The sequence below is a fragment of the Fringilla coelebs genome, assembly GCF_963513975.1.
Source record: "Fringilla coelebs genome assembly, chromosome: 6".
NCBI lineage: Eukaryota > Metazoa > Chordata > Aves > Passeriformes > Fringillidae > Fringilla > Fringilla coelebs.
The window spans coordinates 59,539,516-59,563,153 of record NC_140034.1 but is presented as its reverse complement, the minus strand read 5'-3'; the positions used below and the strand labels follow the sequence as shown (position 1 = coordinate 59,563,153).

The following is a 23,638-nucleotide window of genomic DNA, read 5'->3' as shown; positions in this document are numbered from 1 at the left end:
CGTTGCAAATTAAACTATTCCTCTGAAAGTTATGTTAGTTTCTTGAATTGTTACTGCCTTTTAAAAATTATTCTATGGCTTGTCACTTTCTAGTTCAGTATAGATTTAATAATACAAAAATGTCTGCCCTGGCCCTTGTTTTCCAGGCTGTCTTGGATAATTTTGGTTGGTGCTGGGAGGCAGGGTATGTTTATGGGTGGGTGGGTGGGTGTAGGACAGGGAAGGCTTGAAAAGTAGAGGAAATAACTGTGTCTTCATGATGGAATGTATGAAAAATGTCGTAACCTGTGAGACACGAGTTCACAAGTAAGGTGCTGGGGAGAAATTGGCTTCTCCTTTTCTCCCACCTCGAGGTATCCCCACCTCGTCAGTGCTCACACCTTTGGAATGACACTTCCAGAGCCTCCTGAGGGTGGGTTTGATTTCCCACTCCTGAAGCTTTAAGGGGGAGCAACTCTGGCACAGGGCTGAGTCAGACCTTTCCCTCTGCAGGGAAGGCAGTGGCTGCTTTAGAAATGTTGACAAGCTTGGGAATAGCAATGAAATGCAAATTGCCCTAGACAGGAATATGCGTTTGGAGGGCATGTGCTTTCTCAAAAGGAAATGAGGAGGGAGCTTCCACTGGGAAAAATAAGAGTGTTGATGTCAGGTGAAGGTGGTAGAAATGGAAGGACAGGTAGGTCAGGCAGATAGGGAATGTTCCACAGAGGGCAGTGTCACAAACCAGTGGAATGCTGCAACCCGGAAAACTGGGACACTGATCGGATTTGTTCTGAAGCATGCATTGCCTAAATTAAGGACAAAAGTTTTTATGAATGTCCATCAGAATCTGTCATGTGAAACTGAGTAATTTTTCTACAAGCTGTTACTGATTTGCATTAGACCTTTATTTTTTGTGAAAAAAGTGAGACTGAAATTAATATAATGGCATTGTAGTATGCACTACCTTAAACCAGTTTAACCTGGGGAGGGGGGGCAACCTTGCAGATTAAAAAAGAAAACTTCTAGTGAACATCACAGAGATGGAAAGTGATGAGGAAATAAACCCCCATAGTTTCAAGGCTAAAGGCTGGTTTGTTGTATGAAGGAGAGGCTAAATTATGTGTTAAGTGCTCAGTATCTCTAGGCAAACATGAGCTTGAAGAAAATGAAGCAGCAAATCCATTCTAATGCATAAAATTATTTCTACCGCGAATTATTTGCCAGTTACCCTTTGCTTCCATTCTGACATAAGTTGAAAGATATGTTCAATTATCTCCATATACCACTAATAATGAAAATTTCAAATACATCCAAGAAAAATTGCAAGGGAGGAAGCTGGTTTTTAAAGGAAGTTAACTAATCAAAATGTTTTAATCCAAAATGTCTTGCCTGTTAATTTTTTTTTCCCCTAGTGTGTTAAACTGAAAATGTCAATTTAAGCTAGATCTGTATGCAAATGAATGGATTGGCCTTTCACTCTACCTTGAGTTACAATGGCTGCACATGAACTTACAGCTCCACTAAAATTGAATTTCATTCTCAGTGCAGGCATTTTGTGTTGTGCAAAGCAGCTGTCTCTTGCATCATGTATTCTGAGCACATCACTCTGAGGAGAGAAGCTAAGTACCTGGGTAGTGCTGCAAAAAGATGGAGAATGTCACAGTATCAGGGAAAAAAATTCTTTTCAGTCTGCAGAAGCACCTGTAATGTGTTGTGGATGTACACATGGTCATTACACTCACATTAGGTGTTCTGTACTGACTTGGCTCCTCAGGCTTAGCAAACTGAGTTCACAAAATCAGTAATAAGGAAAGGCTATTTCCACAAATCTGAATCTACTATTAGTCTAAGTTTTCTCTACAATTTTCCAGAAATCAATACAAAAAAAAAAAAAAAGAGAGTAGTCCAAATAGCATTGTGCTTGAAAAATAGAAAGTTAATGTCAAACTCTATGCTGCAGTAGCCTGCCATTCTAGACATTTTCTCTGAGATATGTTCAATTTTTTTATTTAATCAGATGGATTTTTTCCATCTGCAGTGGGATTCCACTCCAGGTGTGATTTCAGGGGAGAAGATATGGTGGCCAGTGTAAAGAATGCAGAAGTTGAAGAATCAAATGTGCATTGCTCCCTGCAAACAGGCAGCAAAGCAGCCCTTATATCCTGGCCCCTTGGATACACTGTGCTCCCTTCACAGACCACAAAAATAACTTTAGTGCCATTAATCCAGACCCTGTCTGATCATTTAAAAATTCTGCTGAGTGGAACAGGCTGCCCAGGGAAGTGGTGGGGTCACCCACCCCTGGAGGGATTTAGAAGACATGGGGATGTGGCACTCAGAGCCAAGGTTTAGTGGTGGCCTTGGCACTGCTGGGTTAATGGCTGGACTACTTGATCTGCAGGGTCTTTTCTAACCCAGACAATTCTGTGATATCAGGATATCAAATCCAGGCTCAATGAAACCCCTGGTGCACCTTTTCTCTGTCGCTGATCCTCTTTGACTTCTCATCCCATTAAAAAAGTAATGCAGGTGTTATTATCTAAGTTGGACTTTACAAAAGCAGTATTTTTTGGGAGTAGCTCCTTTTAAATTCAGTGCCAATTTAACAGGTGGGGAAAGCAGCATTGCCAATGAATCTATTTCTCCTACTTTTTATTTCTTATGATTTACAAAGGGATTTTCTTCATTGGTATTGAAAGTTTGTTGTTTTGGGTTTTTTTTACTTTTCCTAGGCATCCTTGTGATTCTAAAGCCAATAATCAAGTGTCTTTCTGCTGAAATTTCTCCATGTGTTTTGTTTCTCTGGAGATAATTTTGTCACGTTGTGCCATGCATGCCCTCAGGTCAGGCAACAGTGAGGATACTTCACAGTAAGAAGTATTTTTGCTGCCAAAAAGCAACTTCATTTCTAGAGTTCCCTGATGCTGAAAGTCTGTTACCTTTGACTTGGATGCTATTGAGTAGTGCCACTAAATACTAAAAAAAAAAAAAATACACTTTCTGATCTGTCACCTGTGTTACAGTAACCTAAATAACAGGAGCAGTTGTGTAACGCTAACAGTGCCAGACTCCAGTGCACCATCCACAGAAAGCTTCCTCCACCTGAGAAAAGCTGAAAAGGGATCATTATGGCTCAAAAACAACTCTGAGAGCATTCCATGTTACCTTCCATTGGTACAAATGCACAACTAAATTTCACAACATGCATTGTACTAGTAACACTCCTATACAAACTTTTAAAGACAGAGAAAACAATCTCCATAGAAGTTTCATGTACTTCTTTATATGGGTAATATGGAAAAGAAAATATCTGCAAATTTCAAAGGGAAGCAGCCAAGGTAAAGAGAATACTTCACTGCTGGCAGTATTCTACTAATGGATGGGGTGCAAAGGTGTGCAGTTGTAGTGCTTTGAGTATCCTTGCACAGCCATTCCATCTTAACTGCAACTTAAATGGAAAGATAGAATAATGGACTTTAATCCTATAAAACCCAGTTATTAAATATGTCAATATGGATGAAACTCCTACATCTTCAATACTGCAAAAATATCTCATTTCATAACTTAGAACCTCTCTGGTTTCCAAATATGAAAGGAATTAAAGCAGTAGTGGGAGGAAGAAAGAGGATGATAAGCAAATTAATGATGACCAGACAGCATCATTCCAGAAGTGTGGACAAGAGGACAGTTTTCATCCTTTGGTTCTCAAACCATGCTAAAAAGAAAATTACACATTTGAATCAGGAGAGATGTTGGGGTTTTGGTGATGGTTTTTTGAGGCACGGGGGGGGAAGGAAACATGGGAGAGAATGCTCTTCTGTTTCTTCCTAGAGGTGCTACAGAGGATTTCATAAGTCTGCAAAACCTGCAGACTGCCCATCATGCTGAGATGCTATGGGTATCTAACCCTGCCAGGGCAAACCTCCCTGCCTCACCTCCCAAACCACTGCCATGGAATCCATGGTGATCCACTTCTCTCAGGCAGTACCAGGAACATTTCACTGCTTCTTGGTCTCTTCATTGCTGGTGCTGCCCTGAAGTTCATGCAAATCCAGCTGCCTGCTCTTCTTTAAAGACAGCTCTGGACTACTGTCATTAGGACACAAACTGACACACATTGAGATATATGGATCTGGTCATGGAGGATTTATGCTGTTGCTGTGTATCATCCCCCTTCCTTACAAATGAGAATATTTTAATCATTAAGCTACTAAGCAGTTTACCAACCCAGCACTACATCTACTTAGCAGTGTACAGAAAAAAAAAAGAGCTTTAAAGCAAAACAAAAGACTGTGAGGAAGCTGAAGGAAGGGGAAGAGAGAAGACAGGAATCCATTTTAGAAAATGCAGACTCTGAAATCGAGTGTATCATCCATCCAGGTGTCTACAGCGTGAGCAGGGGAAGATGTGATTGTGCAGGGTGTGATAACAGCTCTTTTTCTCTTACACTTGTTCTCTATCAGGTATGTTCCTGCCTTCCTATTATATTTAGGCAATTTTAGGGCCACTTCAGCGAGCATGTTTTTTCTCCTGAAGAAGGCACAGAGGGTAGTGTAAGATGTGAGATAAAGAGAGCACTAAATATAGAAGTGCTTTAGTGCTTTAAGTCCATAAAGATGAGTCAACAGAACCCTCTCCTCCTGGCAGATTTTTCTTCTAACTTGTTTTACCTTACACATGCTACATGTGAAACACACCTAGAGAGGAAAATGACTGTTTTCTGCAGCTTCTTCTGCTCTTCCTCATGGAATTATGAGATGAGTGTGGTGAGCTGCCCAGACTTAGAGTTGGTTATGACTGTACTCAGAATAAATGGTATTATTCAGTATATTCTCACTTATAGGTATGGGGAAAAAAGTAGCACTGTTAGGCAGCTTGTGACTTAAAATCTCATGGTCACTTAAATGCCTTCTCAAGTTCTCAGTTTATTTGAATGTTTGATTCATTTTGTAATTTAAATATTTTGATGGTTTAAGATGAGAGTTGTAAACTGGCTTGCCCTAAATTATGAATATACTTTATAACTTTGTTAGTCTGATTTTGGGTACTTGATCTGAAACCTTAAAAGGGCCTAACTTCAATTTTTTTGGAAGTGTGATTTTGAAAGAATTTAGTGTACTTATCTCTGACCGTCCTGACTCAAAACTGTCAGAAAAGAAGGATGTGTGTGCTGATTTTGCACTGAAATGTTTCCCAAAATAAGTAAATTTTGAAAAGAACATGAGGATTGGGATGAAGACAGTGAGCATCTAATGCTATAGATACATTTGTTTTTAAAAATATCAGTATTGTAATGAAAAAAGTATTACTGTTACAGATGGGATTAGAAGCTTTTTATATGTCCTTTTAGAATAAAAGCTTGGTGTCAAATGAAGTGTTTTTCATGGCTTTCCCAAGAATGCTGGTGCTCTATACCTTAAGTAAAATGAAGGATTTGGAAAAGGAGATGGAAAATGAGAAAAAATGCTGAGCTACCAAAAGGAATGGGTCAGGGTGCTCACAGCAGAAACCTTGGGGGAAAATAATCTGTCTTCATTCCATCAGGATGGCAGCAGCCAGTCGGAAATGAAGAAGCAGATGTTGAACTCAGGTAATTTATGATGGAGAACCCTATCTGCTTTCTTCAAAACCAAAGGTGACAGCTTGCTCACATTTTAATAATCAGATTTTGCAGGAGGAGGACTACCTTCAAATCTTTGTTGAGTAGGTCACTGTCAGATGTCTCTTTTGTAGAGAGGAACAGAAGGGTGGTGATTTGCTTATTCTTCAGTTCTATTGCATTTCCTGATGCATAGCTCAGGCTACCTGTTTACATGATTTCACTTGTCTTTTTGTACTGTTTACAAGATACTATTGCCAGACTACAGCAAGAGGATGTGCATGAAATCTGAGCTTCAGTGGGAATTCTTTCCTTGACTTTACAGCAGAGTCAGGATCTAATCCTGAGCACTACTCATTTCTACCTGCATAAAGTGTGGTGGTCCCAACAGAGTGAAGTTTATAGTTAAATTAGCATTTACAGTAAGATTCTGTGCTCAGTGAAGTGCAGATATTGAAAGGTTTTCATTATTTTAAAGTGATTCCTTTCTTCCTGATGATCATAAATATCTCTCTAGGGTGCTTGAAACCAAAGTCTGCTGTTTTTTCTATCATTTTTGTACACACATTTGTTTCACTTTACTGCATACATATTTATTTTATTGTTGGGGTTATTCAGAAGAGTTTTGATAATGCAGATCAGATAGTTGATTAAATCACAGCTGGCTTTTAAAAATACTTATAAAACCAGCATGCTTTTAAAGAGAAAACACATATAGAGTTCAATGAATTCTGAAAACAGATGTACAAAATACAGTATGGAGAATTGTTCTTTTGTTCTTTGGAGTTAACCTTCAAAGTGTTTCTCCTATTCACTGCTCCTTTCCAAATAATTTTACTGCAGGAAGCAGGAGGAGATGTTAGGTTGGGGGGGCAATGACTTTAGACACACATTCTGTGGGTGTCAGTAATTGGTTGCCTGGCAAGAAAGGGGATGTTTCCTGATGTTGTGATAAACTACTATTTTTTAGATGTCAGGTTTGCCCCAAATATCTCAGTGGGTGATTTTTCCCCAATAGCTCATACAAACCACTGTGAAAACCTCCAGCTGTCAGTTGTTTTCTGCTTCCCTGCCCATCACAAGCAAGATCCTACCACTAGTCAGGAATCCTTTTCCAGATGGTGTATGTAGCTTTAATTTGAAGTTTGCCTGGTGAAGGGAGCAGTGAATGATTGAGCACTCACTAAGGTAAGAGGTAGCTTGTGACTCCTGTTTTCTTGAGTAAATAGAGCAAGGTGTTTAATCAAGCAATGAAGGGCCAGGAGAATGTAGCTACACAAATCTCAAATGTCATGATAGCACAGACATTGCTAATGCATTCCCATCACTTGAGCCTGTCACTTCTCCACAGTACATGGTGTGAAATGCTCACTCTAAATCTCTGTTAGGGAGCCACAGGAAGGCTCAGATACTGCAAAAGCCTCTCTGCCTCATTTACCCCTGTGAATACTTCCAGTAACTTCAGCAAGACTAGCTACAGGGGTCATAATATCCATGATTTTAGAATTGGAGTGTGCATTGAGCATGCATTGCCTTTGTGAGAACCAGTGCAGAATTCAGAGATTTGTGTGTCTGTCATTTAATCTTCCCCAGGCAAGCACAAAGCAATGTTGCCATGGCCCGTTGGATTTTTTGCAGGGAGCACCACACTTTTCACTTCGTTCCTGATACACATGTATGCAGAATGTTTAGAGAAATGAACACACATGACAGGAAATGAAATGAAACAGTGAATAAAAATGAAGTTCTCTGCTGCAAAGGCGTCATAAAGCTGGGGCTGACAAATCTCCATGAAAAAGCTTTCAGTCAGGTCCTCAGTTCTGCTGTTGTTTCTTTAGCTCGGCTCCCAGAAAAATAGCTCACTTAGCATGAAAGAGTGATGCCTTCTGCCCCTCTTCCTCTGGGTGGTTTGGCTGCCTATTTTTCCCAAAGTGAAAGAATGGAGGAGCAGAGCTGTGGATTTTTCTGCAGTGACCTGAGCAAGGCTCTACAGAGAGAGCCCTCGTGCTCCGCGGGGCTGGGACTGAACACAGCAAAGCTGCCACACACCTCGACCTCCATGGCCACCCAGGGACAAACAGGGCCTCCAGAACATCTGGAATTCTACTTCTCACAGCATGACAGAATATTCTGAGTTGGAAGGAACCCACAAGCATCACCTAGCCCAACCCTTCGGTGAACAGCCCTTACAGGGGTTGGATCCCCAGCCTCGGCTTTATCAGCACCCTGCTCTGACCAGTGCAGCCAATCCTGCACTAAATCTTAGGAAAAATGGTTTGCCTGTCCTTTGAAGTTCCTACTGTCCTTCGTGGCAGTTCAAAGTTTCCAGGATGAGGAGAAAAGCTAGAGAAGCTATAGATACATATATAGATACATTCTGTAGGAATAATATGTCCTTCTCCTCAGGTCAGCTCCCACTTCAGCTGCAGCTTCTAATGTTTTGCCCCTACAAGGGCAGTGGAGAGGTCTGAACACAGTCCTTTTGTGGTTATTTAGCAAATAGTATAGCTTTATCTTAATTTTGGCAAGATCTATAATTTAATCTCATGCCTCCTAGCAGTAGTTACGATCCAGCAATTCCTCCCTTCTGTACAGCTGATATTTTGTCCTCTGTTACGGATCCTGGAATTCTGAGAGGTGACATCCTCTAACAAGACTTTGAAGGGGGCCAGACAAATCTTTTGGTGAGAGAAGAGCCTGTGTGTAGTGGCACTTTCTCTCCCACCTGTTTACCTGGGTCACAGGTGTACTAGAGGAGATGAAGTGAGGGCTCTGCCCTGGCACATCCACATGTGTTAGCATGCCAGCTTGTTGGATCTGCTGTGCTGGAGGTTCTTCCCAAACAGCTCTGCTGTCCCTGCCCCAACTCCCAGGATATCCTGCTGTGATTCAGGGCACACTTACAGTGAAGCCCTAAGGAAGCTGGAACAGAAAAAGTCCACTTTGAAATTAAAAGCCCTGCCAAAATAACATGAGGACTGGGTAAACAGCCTGCACAGAGAGGGAACTGTAAAACTCTGAAATACCCTGTTTGGTGGAGAGAAAGATGCCTGATGGCTGTGATATCTAGTGGGGATTAAAGGCTAAAAATGGCTTGAGGCTTTTCACATAAGCACAGTATGTTCAGAGGGAAGAATACTTTCAAGTTTGGCTCCAAATATTGAAAGTTAATTTAAAGAGTAGGATTTTGCAGAAATTTTGATAAATCCATAAGCTATTGAAATGCTTTTTGTGACCTCTGCTAGAAAAAAAAAGACAGAGTAAGCATTCCCAAAACTGTTCAATAATTAAATGCGTGTTTGAAGCGATTTTTTTCCCCTGCCTGGCTAAATGCATGTTTAAATTGAAAGTTATATAACCCTGTAGAAAAAAAGGCTATGGCACAGTCTAATCCTGAATTATGTGCAGAATGGTTACAACCAAGATCCCTTTAATACAGCTATTTTAGTCCCAGCACTGTGCAAATGCTCTTTGCTTGTCTTCAAGAATTGCTGCCTATGAATTGTAAAATACTGGGGCAAGATTTTTTTGGTATTTGCAGCTCCCACTGACAGTTTTGGATGGTATAATTGAAGGACAGGCTTGGCTGACCGGGATCACATTCTGACTTTGGTTTATGTGCAGTCAGTGTTGCTGTGAGCTTTTTCTCTCCCAGAGCATTGCTTGAGAGAGATTTCTGGGGGAAAGAAAGGATTGGCAGAGGAGGGTGAGAAGAAAGGAGAAGGGGGGCATGTGGAACAGGGACACTCAGAGACACTTCCACTTGCAAGGAAGCAGGAATTTAGGATGGTGTCTGACCTTTTTCAGCATGCAGCTAATGTGTGGAGGAAATTATTCTTCATACACCACTGCTGTTCTGGGGCTGTTGTACCAGGGAAATGTGGAGGATACAGGGACCACAGAGAACTCAAGAAGATGCAGCACTGATGGGCAGGGAAAGTATCAGTTTAGAAAGCAGTATTCTCATCTGATAAGGAATTTTGAGTTATTTCCATTTTGAAGCAGAATACCCATCACTTCACTCAAAACAATTTGTTTTCAAAATATATTAAAATGTAGTTGTAGAAGGGCATTCCAAATGAGAAATCAAAGATCTAATTTTGAAATTTCAGTTTTCTCAAAATACTAACTTTGAAATACCTTTTTTTCTATTAGTTTTTTTTTCAACTGGAATGATGCCATTTCTACTACATAGGTTTTGGTTTTATTCTTTTGACTGCTTTAGTTTCCTTTGTTTGCTTGATTTTCTTTATGTAGGGTGTTTTATTTTGTAGAGAAATATCCATCCTGAAAAAACACCCTTGGAAATTCTGATGGCTATGCTCCTGGGCTCTGTAAACTTCACATGGTGTATACACACGGACACAGCTCTCTGAATTATTATTTCCTTAAACTGCTCCCAAACCCCCAGTAAATGGTAGCTGAGGCCTCAGTGATATTACAGGATCCATCCTGTTTCTGGCCATGCCTGTGGAATTACAAGGCTGTTGGGAAATCCCTTGCATGAAACAGTCTTCACTCCTTTTAGAGCCAAGCTTGCAGTGTTGTACCACTGACTTGGGACCAACAGAAAAAAATCCTTATCCAACCACTGCTCTCCAAGGCACTTGGCTTTTTTTCTACTCCTGACCCCTCCCAAGTTTTGCTGTTTATTATTTTCACCATTACCCAGTTGCTCCAGCAGAATTAGGCACGTGCTGCCTTTAACTTTCTGAAAAGCTGTGAATATTTTATCTCCACCCTGTGTGGTTGTACATAACCGTGTCTGTCCTTTGTTCAGCCAGGCTGTATGCTGGCCCCTAATCATTTAAATGCATGGCGTTCCTGACAAATCTTCTACAAAGTAATTATTACAATCATTAAATTTACAAAGAAAAAGCCCCCAAAAGACAAAAGGAAAAGCCCAGTTTTGAAAATTAATGCATATAAATAGTAGTTTAAAATGTATTTAAAAAGAGAAACACTGTCTGCAGCTGTTCTCTACTGTACACTGAGTACTATACCTGTTGTGCTGATCCTGAATCCTAATAAATTTCTATTTCCTCCTTGCTGTGCTGACCCTTAGGAATTGGAAGGATTAAAGATCTATGACTTTCCAGCATCTTTTGGCTATGAAATGATTCATTAAACATGCACTTTCATTTTTTTTTCTGTACAGTTGATTAAGAATAGACAGAAAAAATCATGCAACAAAGGGTGACCTTGTGACTCAGGAGAAGATGAATTTCCACTAATCTGCCTCTCAAAGGCAATTATGCTTTCTGGTTTTGGATTTTTTTTTGAGTACTTCTGGTTTTGATTGTGGTTTTTTGCTTTTGTTTTTATTTTTCTATTTAAAAAAAAATCATTAAACAAGGTGAATCTTTTCCCTTGTGTTTACTGCCTTAAAATAGCCATGAAATAGTTGTTGTTGCTGCTAAAGCTTTTGCCATGTTTTTAAACAGGGAAGATCCATGGGTTTGCAAATCTATCTCTTCTAAAGAGACTAGCATTTACAAATCAATTAAATAGGTACATCTCCACAACTATAACTGGTAGCTTCCCTGATGCCAAAGCCTAAAGAAATAGAACACCAGGTTAATAGAGGATAGGTTTTCTGTATTTAAAAAAAAAAAAAAATCAACTTTTGTTTCTCTTTTACTGACACACAAAAAAAATAGATGTGGCGCTTGACATTGATGGGTTGGACTTGAATTCATAAACAGAGACTTGGTTTGTTTTTGTTCCTCCTCAGATTCAAAAGTTTTGTTAACCACTGTAAATATTTTAAAGGCTTTTCTGAGCTCTTGCTCACTGCCATCACTTCTCCAAACCCTGCAAGTTGCCAGAACAGGGATTTCAGAAACACTAGCTAAAACATCTTGACAAGCTAAACAGTTTTTAGAACTGGAGTAGGTGGACTTAGCTGACTTCCTGCCAGCTCCAGAGTCTGCACACTGTCGAGGGAGATAAGCAGTGCAAGCAGAGTGGATTAAGGCTGGTGCCAGGAATCTGCAGATCCTGGACCTGCTCTCATCTCTGCCATTAGCAGCGCCGTGTCCTGAGCAAGCCCTGTCCTTGTTGGCCAAGCCTCTTCCTCTGTGGGTGAGCTAGGGGCAGGATTTACCCATTTCTTTCAAAGAACGTTTATTTCCCTCGATTTTTGAGGGTTTAAGCCCTGAGCCTTATGACCTGCACCTATTCATGTGCATTTGGCAGATGCTGAACTGCTCACAGCTCTTAGCAGGAATGGACCTGAGCAATGCAGCCTTTGAGGAAGATTTTTTTCAGTTCAGATTTTAGTATTTTATACTTTTATTATGCTTTTCATGAATAACTGATTGAAAATTTTAGCCTCTTTTCATCTCTCTTCCACACATACTGTGGTTGGCATTAACATCTCCAAAACAGGGAACTTGTAACTTCCTTCTGGTGATGTTATGATTCCAGTTGCATCTCAGTTATACAACATAAATGCCTAAAAATACAAATTCTCAAATCTTTCTTGCTTGGGCAAACTCAAGAACAGCAGCAGTGAACAATTAGCATTTTTAGAATGCAGAATTTAAAATACTTATAGGCACCCTAATTTTTAACTCTCTCCTTGCCAAAACACTAACATGCATTTCAACATGCATCTTAAATTAATTTTTGTCTTCCAATATGCTTTTATTTCCTGAATGTGTGCAAAAGGAATCCAGCATTGTCTGATATACTGTTGTACTTTTGACCCAGACCCTAACATAGCTTGAAGATTCTTACAAACAGATGAAATCAATTTCTTGGCTTTGAAATTTCTGGCATATGCCGGTTCTTTCTGGATGTCAAAGTGAACAACTTGATACACAGCTCATGCCTCTTCATAGCTTTGAACTATCCATAACTCTCTTTTGGGTTTTAGTAAACACATTCCTTAAAGTCTGTGGCATGTTACTTCTCAAATTCTATCTGTATTACCCAGGGTCTTGTCTCTGTACTCTTTTCCCTCTTAGATTCAGAAATATTTCCCTGTATTTCTGTTTCTATTTGTACCTTGATCTATTGGGTTTTTTTTAGATGAGAGAAAGCTGCCAATGGGGTGTTAGGAATAGGATTTTTTAAAGTGTATATATGAACTTAAACATTCAGAAAAAAGAGCAGTTTTTGTTCCATGCCTAGATATTAAACATAACTATATTTGACAACTGAAAAAATAGCATCAGTGGCAGAAGCTATTACACTCTAAGACCAAAGCCACAAATTTACCTGCTAAAATGACTTCCTTACTCCAGTTATCCCCCTCATCTAAGTTGAAAACACTCCTCACGGAGGTTCACCTGCTTATCAAGTGCTGAGCACTTTGAGAATCCTAAGACCCAGGAGGAACCAGAGCTGTATTTCCAGCTGGCTCTCTGTCCCCTGCATTGGCTTCTGATGCTTAACAAGCAACTTTTGACACAGGAATTTCCTTTCTAGGGGCACAGCAAGTTATGAAAGAGGACTCTTGGCACATTCTGAAAGAGATGGATTTCCTTTATCTGAAATGGACCATTTGAAACCTCCTTGCTTCATATCTGACACCTTCTTCTTCCATGGTTTTTCATTTTATCTTGTGACAAAGCCATGTGTTTTTGCTTGATTTCACTTGTGTAGGAAGATGGCAACCAAGAAAATATCAACCCCTTGTTTTTTCTCTTCAAACATGCCATCAGTTTGTGAACAAATACAACCAAAAACCCCATCCCAAACCCTGACTATGTTTTAGATACTACTAAACAAAACATGCCAACAAGAGAAACCCAGGCTAAAAATAAAAAGATACTTTTTTTCTTGATAAGCTGGAAACCAGTGGTAGATAATACAAAAAAAAAAAGCTTATCTAGTTCATTTATCATTTTGATATTGGAGATTTGTCTTTGGGACCAGACTGCTTTTAAGCATGTAAAAAATTTTTATGCTGACATGTGTCTGTGTTACAAAATAATTTCAAACACTGGGATGGTAACAGATGCTATAGGCCAAAGAATGAAAACTGCTGGTTTAGGATAAAAAAAAAAAATCTTCCAGTGTTATTAGAAAACAGAAGAAAGCACATGGCATAATAGGTCAGTTTAATGGCATTGTTTGCAGTAAAGCTGACATTTCAGGCATAATCTGCAGTGCTCACTTGAAGTAGGACATTTTGCTGGGCAGAGAAGGATTTGATACATTCTTTTATATTGCTGTGTCAAATTGGATTAGAACACAGTAAAATGGAGAATGTAAAATAAAAGCCTTTGGGCTCGCTGGTTAGGAGTGTAATAAGATGCACAAGGAATTAAAATGAATTGTACTCTTCAGAAGTATGTCAAACCTGTCATGTGCAGTTTGTGTGGAGATTCCCTTTTTCTCATTCATTTCCTTGGAATATCCTTCCTGTGTGCACTTTCTGCTGACCTACATAAAGTGAATTCCCTTCAGTGACTTTGCCCAGCATTTTTCTGTTTTCTTAATTATTATTTGAAACAAGACGACGTTCGAATATGAATTATTGAAAACCTGTTATAGTTGATACAGTTCTGGTTTCCAACCATAAACTTCCCAATGGGGCTCAAAACCTTGCCAAAATTTCTCTCAGAGTTTCACTAAAGCTGCCTGCTGGCCTGGAGAGCAGCCACAGGAGTATTCACTGCAGCAGCCTCACCAAGGAGCCCTGGATCAGGATCCAGCTTCTACTGTCAGGCTGAGAGATATCTCAGCTACACAGACAAGAAAATGGGCTGAAACTTGGTTTCTTAAATGATGTGTGGAGTATTTCTCATAACCTCATGGAATGAATTCTAACCTTTGAAATTTGGGAAATGTTAATTGGTAAGCCGAGTACTCCACACTTTCATTTATCTGCTACTCTTATCTCAGAACTCACATTACCCAAAATTGGATGTGTCTCCTATGTGCCATGAGTCACTTGCTTTGAAAAGGCCTCTGTTAGCTGGAAAGCCAGTGACAAGCCTAGATGGCAGGTCGTGTGTTCTGTTTGGATAAACAGGGTTACACTTCATGGGAGAATTGGTATCAGGAGGAATTAATAAATGACTCATGTTGCAGTCCTGAATTTCATTTCAGATATTACAGAAAATCCAAATATAAATGATATGCTGCATCACTTTTGAAATTTGGAAGAAGTGATTCAAAAGAAAATACCAGAGCCAATCTTCTGCCTAAGTTAAAGCAGGGAAAAATGACCCGTTCACATCAAAGCAGCCCCAGTGTGCGTGCACATTCAGCTTTCAGTTGACTGTGAAAATTGAAGTTGATCTTTGGACACTTAATGCTGTATGAAGGCAGCCTTTCACTTGCAATGACTGTCATCTGCTCTGTCACATCCTTGCTTTTCCCTTGCAGCTGAAAAGCAGGAACTTCTCCTACAAAAGCCAGGTTTATCCTTCCTGACACCAAGTGTCCATGCCCCTGCCCTGCACCCCACCCCAAGCTTGTGCTGCTGCTGCACTTCCATGCTCATGTGGGTCAGGAATTGTGCAGAGAATTCTCCTTAAAGCTAGGAAAATATCCATTTTCATAAAGAACTTTCCAAGAAAAAAAATAATTAATCAATTTGGTCTTTAATATGGGCATGTTACCAGACCACAGAGGTATAAGGTGAGGGTCTGAATTCAGGCAAGTTATTTGTCTCAGAAAATCTTTTACTCTTCTATGACTTCTTATTCTCAGCTAAGCAGATGTTTCAGTGCTTTCCTGAACTGAGGTCTAACAAACTTACCCTTTGATCTTACTGCTTATGATGTCTGGTCTATCTGACTCTAAAATGTGCACTGCACTGGAGTGTGGTTTGACACAGCAAATGAAATGTTTCCTGACACTTGGCACTGGTGCCTTCACCCCTGTGGATTTCTGCAATGTATCATTGCCGCTGAAGGTCTGTCCTCCCGAGGAAGCGTGGGATTCATCTCCAATGGCATTACAAGGAGGTTGGCTCCTGCTCTGAATAGAAAGCTCCTTCTTTTTTGGAAGTAATTTCCATGATTTTATACCTAATCCCTGTTTGGATTCCTGCATAGAACTTGTTAACAGAGATGTTGGAATAACTGAAATACAGACTTCTAAAATACATTCCTCATTTCCCTGGGAATACAGCGATGCCAAACAAAGAGTTAAACCAATTCAGTGTGCTAAACCATTCACTGCTTTCATGGAACAGCATTGCCTGAACTCTGTTTGGCTGGATTGCAGCTCTGGGGTTTTCTGACTTTATGAGAATAAAGTCTTCTGTCTTTTGAAGAACTGATGATAGCTACATAAGAAATGTTGAATCTGCAGTTCTGGCTGATTAGTGCGCTGTAAGTTACATAAAAAATCATGCAAAACAGGAAGACAGGAAAAATAAGAAAAGTAATATTTCCTTAAGTAAATTCCAGATTAAGTAAGATTAAAACATTTCCAGCATTTCTGCCCTATCAGCAGGGCAGTGACTAAACCCACTGTCTCCAACATAAAACATTCTTTAATATATCCAAAGAACAAGAAATGAGGACTGAAAATGTACTGTCAATTTCCCTGGATTAAGATCAAAGCTTGAGAAAGAGAGAGAATAGAGTATTTTCCTTCGCAAATTCAAGAGACAATTTCAGTTTTAATCAGATTAGGGAAATAAAGTCAGAAACAAATAAAATTCAAAAAGAAGAATTATAATACTTACATTGGTGACATATTCAATATCCTTCCAAATATTACATTCCCTGGGAAAATCTGCCAAATCTAAAAAATTATCCACTACCACTTGGCCGATCAAGTCGTGCCTGGAGAATCTGTCAAAGTCATACACAGAGAAATGGAGTTTCCTTGTGTTGAGATCATTGTAGGGGACAGTAAATAAAAAAACTTCATCAAATACTGGATTTAGGGTCTTTCTGTGCACTTTAGTCTGGTGTTTTGTTTTTCTGTCGGGGAGCAGATATATCTTCACGTACGGATCTGAAGTTCCAGAGAAGTCCTTTGCCGGCAGGTTGACGGCCTTGTGAATCTTCACGATCAGCTGCTCCAGATCACAGTCATACTTGAGGATGAAGTTGAGTTTTCCACAGGCCTTGCTGTTACTCCTCCGGCCGTCGTCCGTGTCCAGCGATCTCTGCTTGTACAGCTCTGGCTTGATGCGGCCGATGCCCGTCAGCTGCTCCTGCTTCTGCACCTGCTGGATGTTGAAGTCGGGGTTGGACAGGTTGAGCTGTCTCCGGAGTGAGTTGTGCCTTAAAGCCAAGAAGAAAGAATTGAAACAGGCTGTGCACGCGCGCTGAAGATCGCGCTCACCTTTGGCTTTTCTGTAATATGTGAGGGGGTCGGGTTTTTAACAAAGGGATAAACCCTGAGACCCAGCGTTTGTGAGAGCTGACCTTCAGCACCAGACTGCTAATGCCACATCAGTGTCTGCTCCCATGTCTCAAGCTGGGCTGAAATGGTTTGCTGATCACCCCAGCAATTGTTTTGCTTTTCTCTCACACCTGATGTAATACACTCTGTGGTACTTAGCCTGAAAAGCTCCTTTACTTTCATTAGCTGAGGATAAGAAAGTTGCTTTTAGCTTTAGTAATTCACACTTACTGTGACTGAAATTTCTCCTTCATGGATGGTAACAAAAATCAAATTTGCAATCCCTGTTGAGGTAGGGAGATGTGAAAGTGAAAGTTGAATTAGGTAAAAGCTTAATCTTCTATGAGTTCCATTTTATTGTCCTATTCATATGCAGCAATCACTCAGTATATCTGAGCACCAAGAGCTCAGGTTGAACACAGAAAGAGCATGTGGAAAATGCCAGCACAGGATTAATCCAAAGCTATCTATATTGAATGTAATCAGCAAGAGTTCCTCTGCTATAATTGTTCATTCATTCCTGGTAAATATCTGTTTACCCATGCTTAAAGCAGGAACAGCCTCTTATGAGCTATCCTAATTTTTTTTCCCTTGTTGCATAATAAATACATAATCTTATGGCTCTACATTAGTCATTTCCAGGATAAAATATTATCATGTCACCAAAGGAAAAAAAATTCAACCCTTAAGCTCTTCATGGCAGTGAGAGGCACAGAATATACTGTGGAGGAATAAAAAGAAGAGGCTAGCAAAGAGCCACTGGACTAGTGCTGTACCTTCTCCAACTGAAGTGCATCTGCTTTGACTCCAGTATTTACTGGCTCTTCACATGCTGATCCTTATTCTTTCTGTATGAAACATAATCCTTTTTTCACCTGTCCCTGCACACACTCTCAGCCTCCCCCTTTCCTCTTCCCTCATGTACTGGCTTTCCAGTTCCCCTGGAGACTTCACTGGCTTGTGTTCAGTCACTCTTCCCCCCAAAGTCATGATTGTGGCTAAAATCTATGAGCTTTTTAATCCTATTTCTAACTCTTGCAAGAGTGTCATTAGCTTGCCCTACTTTTCTTTGGAAAAATCTTTGAGGAGATATAACTGAATGTTCAGCACCAGTGCTAAGTGCAAATGAATATGCTTTACAAGCTAAATCTAGGCTGTACTGGTGCTTTTAAAGGATGCAGGGCTCTGTGTTATCCAGCTCCTGAGGGAAAAGTGCCAATGAGACAGTAGTTGTGATGTCTTAGGGTTTTAGCTTTTATATTGTTCATATATTTGTAATCCTGCAATTCTTTAGTGTGTAACTCTAAACTCCATATAGAGTGTTAGCTGCTGTTCTCCCAGTTTGGTCAGGCAGAACAATTCCTCTCCAGGCCTGGGAATCAAGGACACCTCACTGTCTCAGGCCCCAAGAGATGTAAACAGAAGTGAGCTGGGGGCGGCAAACTGGGGGTAAATGGCTTTATTACCTGAAGCTGTAATTGGAAGCTGTAATTAACCCCCAATATGCAAATGGACGAAACTTATAAAAGTATGAAAACCTGCAACCTGTCATCCATTTTGGGTGTAGTCCCTGGGGTGGCTTTGTCTGCCCAAACTGTACCTGAAGGCCTTTCAATAAATACAACTGCATTTTATTCCCTTAATTTTGTCTGGCCTCTGTTTTTAGGTAGTTCCAAAAAGGCATCAGTTGTGAGAAGAGTGGAATAGGATTGTGATCCTGTCGCTTCGGCCTGCGAGGTTTGTGCACCTCAGTGAGCAACTTCTGTATATATATATATATTTTTATATATATATTAAAAAAAAATATATATATTTTTAAAGGAATGTGGCAAGAAAATTAAACCCCTTTTTTAGATCAGCGTGTGCCGTGCTTTTTGGGCTGTATTCACGAATAACAGAGGCAAATGGATTTACTGACCGGTCAGACGAGGTGGGCTCGGTGGTCTGGCGCTGCATCCGCACATTGGGCACGCAGTTCTCCTTGGCTCCCGCCTGGGTGTCCAGCGGCAGGTCCGGGGAGGTGTGGCTGATCTTCATGGAGGCCTCGGGGTAGGCAGCGGGCTGCCCCAGGTACTCCTCGCTGTAGTCGCGCTCATTGGCGTCCGCGTCCGCGTAGTGCAGCGGCTCCTGCTTGCTGTCCTTGTTCCCGAAGGGCAAACCCCGCTCCCGCCACGGGATCCAGCACAGCTTCCAGGACACGAACAGGGACACGCCAAACAGAGCCAGGCCACAGGCTGTGACAACCAGGGACAGCAGGCTTATGGAGATATCTGCAAACGAGAGAAGAGCATCCCTGTCACGCCTCAGCACCCTGCGTCGCTAGAGCGCCCAACACCTCTGGACTGCAAATTAAATTCTCTTCCCTGCAACAGTCATAAAGTTATTAAAAGTTCTAATTTCTTTTCCCCCAGGGAGAAAAAAAAAAAAGCTTGGAATTCAGTATAAGACTGTCACTATAGGACACGAAATAACATGATGTGGCCATGCAGCTTTCTCAAGGTAAAAAGAGAATTTTTAATTTCTGACTCCAACATTTACAGGTTTCTAAAAAAGGCAGTGGATCGGAGGGGTTTCCTTTCCACCTTTTCAATGACACTGGGCAAACCAACATTCTATCAAATTCTTCCATAAAAGAATGCAAAACAATAAGTTATTTACATAAAGTGTGTGAGAAAGTTCATTAGAAGAATGTAAACATCAGAAGGCTTAGAAAAACTTCAAAAATCAGGGCATAAGACTTGAACCTAGCTTAAAATTACCCTCCAAAAGCTAGGCGGGATGAAAGGTCATTCTAAATCTGAAAAGCGTTGTTAGCTTGCTCACTCAACTTCCTGTTGATGAAAAAGCTGTGCCTGCAGTACATTTTATCTTTTTGGGATTTTTTTTCTTTTCATGTAGCGCAGTTTCCTCCACCTGTTTTACCAGTTCCTACTGGCTTTTCTTCCAGAACCCGTATTAGGCTTAAGCACCATGAAAATATGCACACAAGTGCATGACATGAATTTTATAAGTATTTCACTGCTGTATCTTGGTTTATTATTTTAATTCCATTCCATATAATTTTAGACTCATTCCTATATTTGCAAATTATTTTTGACTATCAATGCATGGTTTGCTCTTCGCAATTTAATTAGGATACCAATATCTCTTCAAAACTGAGGTTTTACTGGTTTTTTAAACTCCAAAGGCTCTTTCTTTTCTTTTTCCAAACTTCTGCTATAAAGAGGAACGTGCAGATGAGTTTTCTGTTGTTTTCCCCCACATTTCCAGCATTATCCTACTTTATCAACAGAACTAAGTTACTGGGAGTGGGTTTTGCTATGTTTTGCTTTAAGTTGCAGGTTGGGAAAATGACTCAGTGGAACAGCTGTTTTTGTGGTTACAATGTTTTTGAAATGAATTTCTCTGTGGATTACACAATACATCATGCCTTGAACACAATTAGTGAGGATTCTATTTTTCTGCCTTAAATTATAAACACAAGCTGATCAAAGCAATTTTTCACACTGTGTGTAGGTTCAGAGTGTCAGGCTGCATCTCTCTAAGCAAACAGCTAGCCTGAATTCTCAGAGGATGGCAGAAGGTTGAAGCGTACTTCTTCTACTAAGACAATTATTTAAAAATGACAATTCAGATGAAACAGCCCCAGTCCATCCCAAAATAAAAATAACACTTTTTAAAAAAAGTGGAAAAGTCAATACCTTCTGCCCCTGCTGCGAGTCTCATTCTCACCAGCCAGACAGATTAAATTTCCACAGTGGGGGGAGTGACACTGCAATCCATTTCACACAGAAGCTGTCCAGTTTATTTTGCATGCTGCAAACCAATTTCAAACAATTTTAGCCAGCATGGCCCTTTCTGTCCTTCTCCCAGTCATATCAAGACAAAGCTCATTAAGAGTGGGGACAGCACAGCAGCTGCTTGGAATTACAGCAAAGTGTTTTTCTGAGCTAAAATTAATTAAAGAAATTCCTCCCATGCATAAAAGGGAATTTGGGAGAGAGTGGAATGGTAGCTCTTGATAATTTTTGAATATTTACTGGTAAACTAATCTGGCAGTGGAGGCAGAGCACAACCTCTTTTTGATTAAAAAGCTGAGGATCAAGGATGAAGAAGTGAAAGAAGGCCTTTAGAATAAAGTAATTTGTCTTGGATTCCCTGGAGAAGAAGCAAGAAATACATGAGAGGTCTGCAAAAAGGCCATTTATTTCAGAGAACTGATTCAAGTAAATGACCCAGCATTAAAAGAAATGAGACATTTGGAGTTATCAGAAGCAGCCAGAAGATTACAAGGTGAGAACAGAAGGCTGCCCAATGATAAGGGTGTGTGAATATGAAGGTGAGGAACAATTTGAAAAGTAGACCAGCAGTCCCCTTCCCTACCTTGAAGATGACTTTAGCAGAGGAAGTTTTCTAGAGAACAGACACTGAGAGAAGAAACACATGAGGGCAATATGAACTGTTTTTCATTTGGAGAGTCTGGGGGGCTTTAAAAACATCTATAACACCACCACCTCATAGCTTGCTTGCAGAGAAGCTGGGCAGTAAACAGTGCAGGTCACAGCAGGAGAAGGGAGTGTTTATCCATCATCTTAGTTTCACTTCTTCCTGACTCCTTTGTGTAAGGAAGAAGTTTTTGTATGAAATTTTTGCTTCTGTGGGTGGAAAAGAGACCATCACGTATCCGTCTTGCTTCTCTGGAAGACAGTAGACTAAAGGGTAATGCTCTAAGCTTCTCCCTTTCATCAGACAGTAATTTTCACATCCTGTGTGCCTGGCAGGCAATTTTCAACAACAGTGCAGATCCATGGTGAACATCTGAGGTAAGCACAGTCCCACGTGAAGAGATTTTTGGCTGCATCCTTGAGCTGCTTTTCTACTAGCCACTTGTACTGTTCCATACTGTATTTTCTGTGTAATTTTTACTCCATCTCTCCAGATGTCTCAGTTTTTCTAAGCTTGTTTATCTGTATTCTCCTGTGGTAGCAGTACTCATCTGATGCCAGTGATTTCCTCTGCTTTGTAATGAGAGCAGGGTAAGTCTTTACTACTTTGTCCTCACAGAAAGGAGATCTGCAGCACAGAAAGTGTTCCTCAGAAATCCAGCTGCTTCTTAATTCCCTCTGTGAATGCCATGATGCCAGCCAAACATCTTGATATGAATCCAAGTGAAAATTTCGTATTTCTACCTTTGTCATCATGGCTGCACTAAGAGCTGAGCTCCCAAATTCCAGCATGTCAGAATACTTGGATTACAGCATATTGATTATGGCATGTTGCTGCTGGACAATGTGTCCCTCTAGCAAAGGAGGCCTTTGAATAGACAGAAAACAAGGGGACACACCTTTAGGATGGCCCCAGATGAAACATTCTTGAGATTTGGTAGCTGTCTGTAATTCTTTGTCTATTGAGACTGTGACTTCATTGTTAGAGGTCAGGAGGCACTGCCACTATTTCCATGCAGCTCCTACCACCAGGAATTCAGCTATGGTTTCCAGGAAGGACAGAGGCTCTCTAAATATCTTATTCATGGCGTTGTCTTACAGATATTCTGACACAATAATCAATTTTTGACCAGGCTTCCATGTTTTAATCCCTTTTATTCTACTGACTTCCACCTCATTTATCTACTATGCTTATCAGCATCATTTTTTCTGTTGTTTTTTTTGTTTGTTTGTTTTTTGTTGTTGTTGTTGAGTTTTGGTTTGTTTTTGTTTTTTTTTTTGGTAGAAATTACAAGGTTAAAAATGATGTGGAAATAGTAAGTATAGAAATGGAGTTTTCTACCTATGGATCACACCATCAGTTGTTACCAGAGATTGGAGAGATGAACGTGGCCTTTCTGTCTGCGACAGATTTTATTACAGTCAGTGGGATATAAAAATCCTCAGCCCTTTTATCAAAAAGACTCAGTTTGGTCCTTGCTGAATGCTGAGTCTTTTTACATTTTTTTACTTACATTTTAACGTAGATCTGTTACACAGAAAAGAAAAATCCCACTTTTTACGTCAAGGAATGTATGATAGGAATATAAATTGTCTTGTCTTCAGATTCTCCTATTAAAGAGAATCACAGAACCTTTGGGGAAGGGACCCTGCAGATCATTTAGTTCAACTCTGTCCAAGCAAGGTCACCTCACACAGAATATGCCCAGATGAAATTTCTCCAAAGATGGAGACCTCTCCAGCCACTGTGGGCAGCCTATTCCAATGTCTGAGAGCCACCAAATAGATTCATAGCATACTCTCACTTTGGCAGGGATGAAATACTAAATGGGTAACATTTTTTAGATCACAATAACCAAAATTTCAGTAATGTTGTAAGACATAGCTGCACTTTGCAGATTATCTAGTAAAAAAGGAAATTAAATTATGCTTCTATTTATATTGCAAAGGTTTTTAGTGTAGATCCACTAAACATAAACTTTTATAATGACTTTGAATAAAATCATAGATTGTTCTAGAAGAATTTGAATTGCCTTGAACTTCTACATACATGATGCATGAGTGTGGTTCAGTATGGGAGGCTGTAAGACCAAAGATAAATGTGTAATGATTCCATTCAAATACTGACAGTACCACATTGCAAGCCTGTGACTTGTTTTTTTTTTTTCTGGAATAAATGGTTGTGTTTTACCCTCTAAAACTCTGATGCTGAAAAATCTCACCAAAAAATCAGACATGTAAAACACACAGAAATGTGTTTGTCTTTTCATATGTGAAACAAGGATTTAAG

General features: G+C 40.1%; 1 protein-coding gene across 1 annotated transcript in view; it reads right to left on the bottom strand.

The window, feature by feature from the left end:
• Nucleotides 1–23,638, bottom strand: part of SYT9 (synaptotagmin 9) — a 61,037-nt gene that overhangs the window by 11,288 nt on the left and 26,111 nt on the right. The window contains exons 2-3 of the mRNA XM_084207845.1: nt 18,822–19,173; nt 16,236–16,782 (exon numbers count right to left, since the gene is read on the bottom strand). Coding sequence (XP_084063971.1) covers nt 16,236–16,782; nt 18,822–19,173 — 899 coding nt within the window. The remainder of the gene's footprint in view (nt 1–16,235; nt 16,783–18,821; nt 19,174–23,638) is intronic.